Source organism: Canis aureus, chromosome 6 (genome assembly GCF_053574225.1).
Source record: "Canis aureus isolate CA01 chromosome 6, VMU_Caureus_v.1.0, whole genome shotgun sequence".
In the NCBI taxonomy this organism is placed as follows: Eukaryota; Metazoa; Chordata; class Mammalia; order Carnivora; family Canidae; genus Canis; species Canis aureus.
The window spans coordinates 11,663,107-11,671,576 of NC_135616.1; the positions used below are offsets into that span (position 1 = coordinate 11,663,107).

The following is an 8,470-nucleotide window of genomic DNA, read 5'->3' on the forward strand; positions in this document are numbered from 1 at the left end:
AACTACCTTCTGAAGTTAGGTTGAGAAATCAGGGAAAAATATGCTTTACTGATATAATTTTATTAACTCTGGATACATAACTAGTCTTTCATATCTAAAGAAAAAAATCCAACAAAGTATCATAGTTTCAGGTTATACATACTTTAATGAACTAGATTTACAAAAGATATAAAAATATTTCACAGGCTTGGAAAGATACGGTCTTAAGACTTCATTGTAAGGAAGGGTTTAGGACATGTTAGAGATTTTTCACACCTACAAAGGACATTTAAAAATTTACAGTTAATAAAGTTCTTGCTTAGATAATCAATATTTCATCTTCATTCCTCAGAAGGCTTAATTAGAGCAGCTTTCTTCTTATACTTGTCTCCAATCTCTCTAATATTTTCCAAGAGATCTTCAGACACATATTCTTCATACTCTCTATCAACTTTAGCAATCTGCACCTCAAGATGTTTCTAGTGAAAACAATGAGCAATTGTTAATGAAAAAACAATTTCTTTTAAAGAATTATGAAGAATATAAAGTATAACATTTGTAAGAACAGGGAATAAAAGGGATACTATTCTTGAGTCTGTGTTTGTGCCCTTTCCTAATAATATCCCCATTTTTCTTTCCAGAGCCAACCACTCTTCTCCATGGTGGTTTTCTTTTCTTTATGCTTTTACCTCCTGCCCCACACAGATATGTATTTCTAAACAATATACTAGTTTAATGGCATCTGGTTTTTACACTTCTATTTCCTGAATGATATTAAATATAATATTCTATGACTTTTTCACAACCAGTATTTTGATTCATTGATGTTAATGCAGATACTTTTTATTCATGTACTGTTATATGTTTTCTATTGCATGAATATATCAATATTTATTCATTTTATTATTAATGAATTTCAGCTTGATTCCAGTTATTGAAGGCTATATAGCAGCTTCCTCAGAGATGTCCATGGCATAATCCCCAAAATTGTGAATGTGTTATTTTATAGGGCACACTTTACAGATGTGATTAAGTTAAAGATTTTGAGAAAAGGAGATTATTCTGCATTGTCCTGGTGGGTCCAATGCAATCACAAGGGTCCTGGTAAGAGGGAATCAGCAATGTGAGAGAGAAAATGTAGGCACAGAAGAGAGGTCAAAGGGGACAGAAGATGCTATGCTGCTTGCTTTGAAAATGAAGAGGCTGCAAGCCAAGGAATGTATGTGGTTCTAGAAAAGGGTAAAGGCAAAGAAATTCCATCCTAGTTTCTAGAAAGATTGTAGTCTAGAAGGCCCATTTTATACTCTTGACTTCCAGATATATGTGAAAATAAATCTGTGTTGCTTTAAGCCATTAAATTGGTGGTAATCTGTTACAGTAGCAATAGGAAACTAATATATTGGATTATCTGTTTTTTACTATTTCAATTATACCATAGCAAGTTTAAATATACTAGTTGGCTTAGGCAACAGAAATTTATTCTCTCAGTTTTGGAGGCTTGAAGTCCAAAATTAAGATACTGAAAGGGCCACTCTCTCTGAAGGCTCTATGGAAGAATCTTTCCTTTTCTCTTACCAGTTCTAGCAGTTCTAGGTAATCTTTAGCTTACAGCTGTGTCACTCTAATTTCTGCCTTCATCTTCACAGGACTCTTACAAGGATACTGGTCCCTTGATTGAAGGCCTATCCTAATCTAGTATGACCTTATCTTAACTAATTACATCCACAAAGGCTTTATTTTCAAATAACGTCACATAATGAGATTCAGGGATACACATGAATTTTGAGGGGATACTATTCAATCTAGTACAGTACTCCAGCACACAGTGTAAAAATTTAATTAAATACCTAGAATGGAACCGTACCATTTTATTAGGGATTGCCAAATTGTTTTTATAAAATTGTTAACATCAATTTACAATCCAGTATCTGGATGTTATTAGTTGTTTTAAAAAATATGATCTACGGTTTTGTAGCTTATTTTTCCACTCTTTGTCTTTTGATGTAGAGATCTTAATTTTAACAAAGCTGAATTTATAAATAATTTCTTTTGTGGTTTGTACTCCTTGTATCTAATTTAAGATAATTTAAGAACTCCTCTACAACTCCTGAGGTATAAAGATAGGGTCTATAATTTTCCTAAAAGTTAAAAACTTAAGCTGTGTTTTGGTGGCTTAGTCAATTAAGTATCTGACTCTTAACTTCAGCTCAGGTTATAATCTCAGGGTTTTGGGATCAGGCCCCACATCGGGATCTGCACTGGGAGTAAAGCCTGATTAAGATTCTCTCTCACTCCCTATTCCCATGCCATTCTTCCCCAGCACTCATTATTTCTCTGTCTAAAAAAAAAAAAAAAAAAAAAATCAGCCTCACATTAATTTCTTAATCCATCCTGAAGTGATTTTTGTCTAGGGTTTAAGGTAGGAATCCTAACTCCATCAATTGAACAATTCATTTTACTCCACTAGTCTGTAATACTTCTCTCATAAGTCCTATCTATGCTCATCCATTTTTTTTCTCAATCAGCGAGCTTGGTTTATATGTTTCAATACTACAATAGATTAGTTATTACAGCTTTATAATAATTTCTGAACATCTAAACAGACAAAACAGATTTTGTGCCCCTCAGGGAGGTAGGATTCTAGAACAGGAGTCAGTAACCTTTGCCTGTAAAGGGCCAAATAATATTTTAGGTTTTATAAGTGAGATGACCTTTGTTGCAACTGCTCAACTCTGCTACTATAGTAGGAATGCAGCCATAAAGAGCATGGAAGTGAATGAAGTGTCTGTGTTGCAATAAAACTCTACTTACAAAAATAGCCCATGGGCCCAGTTTGGCCTGTGGGGTGTAGTTTGCTGTCTCCTAGTCTAGAATATCAAGCCACATACAGGACTTGCATGGGGCTCCAATCAAGAATTGCTCAGAAGGCAGCCTGAGTGGCTCAGCAGTTTAGCGCTGCCTTCAGCCCAGGGTGTGATCCTGGAGATCCAGGATTGAGTCCCATGTCAGATTCCCTGCTTGGAGCCTGCTTCTCCCTCTGCCTATGTCTCTGCCTCTCTCTCTCTCTGTGTCTCTTATGAATAAATAAATAAAATCTTAAAAAAAAAAAATTGCTCAAAGAAATGTTTTACCCCAGAGGAAAAACATCCCATCTAAAGATACCATTAGATCCACCACAGTCCTCTGTTTCCTTCAGTCTAATTTTATCACTTGTAAAATTCCCCCACACTAGTTTTTTTTTTTTTTTTTAATTTTTATTTATTTATGATAGTCACACACAGAGAGAGAGAGAGAGAGAGAGAGAGAGAGAGAGAGGCAGAGACATAGGCAGAGGGAGAAGCAGGCTCCATGCACCGGGAGCCCGACGTGGGATTCGATCCCGGGTCTCCAGGATCGCGCCCTGGGCCAAAGGCAGGCGCTAAAACACTGCGCCACCCAGGGATCCCCACACTAGGTTTTAAAGATGATTGGTTGACTTTAGGGGCTCCTTTCACATTTTACTGGCTAAATGTGAATTTTACATAGTGCAAAGGAAGGGCTCTGTAAATGTTTGAAGTCAGTCTGATCTTCTTGATTAACACTTAACTTAATAGAAACTAAAAAGTTACCATTAGGGTTTCAAATTTAACTTCATGTTAACTGAATAAAACTTTAACAGTTGTGGTTACCCTTCACATAAATCCCTCATGATAAATCACTATCGGATTAACACTGCAAACTAGTACAGGTAATAGACAGAGATGCAAAGAATATTGGCAGTGACTTAGTACAGCTCTCTCACTATAACAGATGAAGAAAGTGAAGACCAAAAGAAGTAAAATGATACATACAGACTTTCTCAGTCTGAGCCAACCATTATAGGTTGTGAATGAATTTTTCTCTTTGCATTTATTACACATTATACTTGAGAGAACAAGAAAGTAATTTCTCAAACAATTTTCTGCTCTGTGGTTCAAAGTAACAATACTGGAGAAAATCTAGGTTTTCTGATGTAGAATCCAGTATATTTTTCTCAGCTATCACTAAGCAGTGAAGAAAACTGGCAAACAAGAAAATGCAGTTGTGTTTCAGGATAAAGGAAGGGAAGTAGATACCACACGCTCTGTCTCAATAAATGGAAGCCTATCAATGTGATATAACGAGTATTTTTTCCCTCTTAACCATTCACAATTAGAAATAATAGACTACCCAGGTATTTTAAAGTTTAGCAAGATATATATATTGGTTTCTGGGCTCTGTAGAGCAGGTTGGAGTAATAGTATTATTGTTGAACTTTTAAGCCATGCTTCATGTTTCATAAGTACTTTATTCTATATTTTATAAGTACTTTAAACTAAATTAACGGAAAGGAAAAATATTTGTCATAACACATGCTCTTTCATCTTAATGAAATCTTAAATGTGTTGCTATGTTTTCAGTATGTAAAATGTGGCCTGGTACATTATATACTGTTGATGTAAGAAATATCATATGTTGTTTATGTGAACAAAACAGATTACGAAATGCAGACGTCTCTTACAACACCATTAAAGAGGATTCTTCTGATAACTTTTTACTAGGACATACTTTCCATAGAAATAAAATTTATCACTTAATTTCTGTAGAAACAAAACAGAAATATAGTTTTAAAAAACTTTATTAGGGACACCTGGGTGGCTCAGCGGTTTGGTGCCTGCCTTCAGCCCAGGGCGTGATTCTGGAGACCTGGGATAGGGATCGAGTTCCGTGTTGGGCTCCCTGCATGGAGCCTGCTTCTCTCTCTCTGCCTGTGTCTCTGCCTCTCTCTCTGTATCTCTCATGAATAAACAAATAAAATCTTTAAAAAAAATAAAAAACAAAAAACAAAAAACTTTATTAGAATGTAGGAAAGACCTTCATACACTTACCTCCACAGATCCTACATGTGTAGCAACCATCTCTAAAAGACGCTGCAAGTTATTTCCCACTTTTCGTCGTTCTTCAGTTGTGGTTTGCACAACTAGTTGGTATCTGTAGAATAAAAACTCTCATTTAGGTTGTCTAGGAAAAAACTAATGCATCAGTTCTAATTAGCTCACTTCTCCTTTTCATATTCAATAAAACCAGACTGTAATTGGTATATGTGTTGTTTGCTTCTCAACCGTTAAAACAAAAATATTTTCAAAGATCCTTTGAAAGCAACAAAACAGCACCCAAACCTCATGCTTAAACATATAAAACTTGGGGAACAAATGGTCTTGCTTGAATCTCCAAAGGATTGTAAATTTAAATGCTTTCAGGGGCAAGGCATTACATACATCTGAATGGGGGAGTGGGAGTCTTACCTTTAGGCATGCAAAGACTGAAAGTTTCAGCTGTTTTTATCCTTAAACTACAAATAAGCAAGTGAAGAGGTGTGCTTTAAGGATTGTACTTCTAATCTCAGATTTTTCTTAGTTGAGGGTCACTTAATTAAGACTTAAAAAAAAAAAAAGCCTATGGATTAACTATTCAGTATATTGACTTTATATAGGTTGCATGAGAGAATTATATACACAAAGGCAGAATATTCTTTAAAAAAAGGATGTCACTATTTTAGTTACTGTTAATACACAATAGCTAAAACTCTTCCAATATAACTTTTAAAATAACAAGTGAAACCAAGAGGGAAAAGTTGACAATGTGTAATTTGATAATGAAGAACTTCTAAGAACTATAACATAATACGTAGTTCTGCTGCTTGTTTGGAAATATGTATTTGTTCCAGTTCGGATTGATATATTTGAGCATATATTAAGCATAAATGCAACAATTTGTATTTGCTTATGCCATTTCCCTTTTTTAAAATACTTTATTCATTTATTTTTAGTAATCTCTATACCCAACATGGGGCTTGGACTCACTATCCTGAGATCAAGAGCTGCACGCTAAAAAAAAAAAAATGTTGCATATTCTTCCAACTGAGCCACACAGGTGTCCCTATGCCATTTCCTTCTTGAGAACTACTAGGTGAATGCAGAAAACTGCACTCAGTTGAATCCAGATGCAAAGGAATATACACAACACTTAAAGTACACACCTCAAATGTGGACCAGCTCCCTCAGTTCATTGCATACAAGATGAGTAACATGCATCCACATCTGGTGTTAAAACTTTCCATCTGATTTCAGATAATCCTCCTTCCACCTCATCTCCATAATTTACAAGCTACAAGCCTTTGAATGCCCCTTTCCCCAGGCAAACTTCAGATCTCTTTAAGATAGTGTCATATTTATCATAGCATTTATGTATTTCTTAGCCATTGAACATGTGTACAATTGTGCTAACATTTTAGTTAGGTTTCCATCTTTTATTTATGTTTGTCATTGACAGAGATTTTGAGTGTTGTGTCCTAACCTCAATTTTCCTATAAGTCCTGATTTTTTATTCCATGATTTTGCAGCGTGGTGATTATTATGTGCATATTGTTATAGAATGACTATATAATTTACAGTATATAGTTTACTCTAATTTCTAGAAAGTATAAATATCTTAAAAATACTAACAAATAGCCAAAATATTTTGATTGAAAATCTCATGCTGTTTTTAAGGTTTAAAAGCCATTAAACCATTTATTAACTAGATATAAAAATGAATGATTTCTTAGGGGGCAATAACTGTAATAGTAGCAGAATCTATTCATTTAGGGACAGTATCTCAAGTTACAAGCTCTTTTTGTGTAAGTTCTGTTCACTACTCCCTCGCCCCCAGATAGTATAGTATAAATTAGAGCTAATAAAGATCTAATTTTACAGCAATGCTAAATAATCTCAAAATAAACATTATAAATCTTGGTTACATGAACTTACTCTCGCTGAATAGCATCTAATTCATTTATAGCTTCACTGAGGCCCTCATTAACAGCACTCTCTAGCAGATGTTTGTGTTTATCCAAGGACTCCAGCTCACTGGCACACTTTTTGTCCTCTTCTTCAGCTTCCTATCAAGATAAAGGGATGGTTATGGTTTTTTATATTTCTGTTCTATATATTCCATGTACTATGTATACTTCATATACCATAAATTGGTATATGGTGTACACTTAAAAAAATCAAGTTGTATCATCATTTGTATTCTCAGCATGTGTACTGTTTTACATATAAGAGACTTTAAAATGCTCCTTTGGGAATTTTATACTGTAAATGTAAATATGACATTCTCCCAACAGGCCTGTATAATTCATTCCGCAGTATCTTCAAGTATGTACTACAATAGGAAACTTTAGTTTAATTAAAATTTTTCCTCTGATCATCAAAGAGGCCTTTTCTATATGCAAAAATGTGGGTAAATTTCACACTACCTTTATTTCACACATGTAGTCATTATGCACAGGCAAAGGAGCCCCAAATCATCAACTCTTAGGCTTCTCAAGATGAAATATGAAAGCCTTTCACTGAAGTGCTTTAAGAGGTTAAACACAAGTATTGCCATGGAGAACATATGAAAAAACAAAAATGATTACCAACTGCCTCATATTTCACATGTAAATCATATTACTGTGGTGTATTATCTAAAACTTTCTACTGCTTGACCAAATGTATAGGTGCTAAATACAAGGCCGAGAGAAAGTTTTTAATTCCTGATGCTTTGTTGGTATAACTAAGTAAAAAATATTGGTAGGACTAAAATTTTCACGTAAGTTATATAGGTGGTAATAAACAGTCATCTGAGTGCTACCCTATGTAAAATGGTGGACAGAAGGTAGAGGGTCAGAGGTGGTTGGAAATTAATCCTATTATTTTATCCACATTTCAAAATTTCAAGTTTCATAATAATGATCTTTGGAATTTGGCCAAGATAGTCAGTTTGCAATGACTTACAGGCAACCACAGACACAAAGCTTTATTGGAAGTTTATGCTTCAAGGAGTACTTAACTAAATTTCTATAAAAGGTAGAAGAATTACATTTACAACATGTTTTGGTCTTACAAGGACACAGAATCTCATATTCAAGTATAAAAACTAATGGAACAATAAACAGGTTCTAGGGTGAAGAAAAATAACTCCTTATAATAAACTTTAGAAGATTAAACTTAAACACAAGTTATAGGATATAGCTTAAAGATTCAGTTAGATGTCAGAACAGGTCAATATTATGACATAGCTTTGGTTCACCTATACAAACTATGGCAATATTCTTACCTTAACTTTTTGTTGGTAAAGATCATCCAGCTTTTGAACTTCTTCTTTCAGAGTTCTTACACCTCTCCTGCTTTCTGTTATCATTGTATTTAACTTGGGGAATAAAACTTTGTTTGAGAAATCATAGCCATACATCAAAATCATTTTAGTAAGTTATAAAAACTTTCATATTACCAAGTCAACTAACTGAACCATGTTGTTTCTAGTCCTTTTAGATTCTCACGTACCATTTGACCCCAAATATTATTCCCCAGGGGAGTTAAATTAATTAAAAAAACACACAAAAAACCCTTATGTTTTTTTAATGTATAATACTTAAATGCAGAGTAGCATTAGTTAGGAATCAAAAATC

The 8,470-nt window shown here is 34.2% G+C and overlaps 1 protein-coding gene across 4 annotated transcripts in view; it reads right to left on the reverse strand.

The window, feature by feature from the left end:
* Nucleotides 1–125: 125 nt before the first annotated feature.
* The window catches only part of NDC80 (NDC80 kinetochore complex component), a 49,006-nt gene continuing 40,661 nt past the window's right edge, over nucleotides 126–8,470 (reverse strand). For 2 of the 4 annotated variants that reach the window (XM_077900184.1, XM_077900186.1), the window contains exons 14-17: nucleotides 8,119–8,211; nucleotides 6,786–6,916; nucleotides 4,866–4,968; nucleotides 126–458 (exon numbers count right to left, since the gene is read on the reverse strand). In XM_077900184.1, coding sequence (XP_077756310.1) covers nucleotides 321–458; nucleotides 4,866–4,968; nucleotides 6,786–6,916; nucleotides 8,119–8,211 — 465 coding nt within the window. In that variant the 3' untranslated portion in view covers nucleotides 126–320. Of the gene's footprint in view, nucleotides 459–3,433; nucleotides 4,019–4,599; nucleotides 4,772–4,865; nucleotides 4,969–6,785; nucleotides 6,917–8,118; nucleotides 8,212–8,470 lie in introns of those variants that run through there. The other 2 variants (XM_077900185.1, XM_077900183.1) reach the window with 2 other exon arrangements.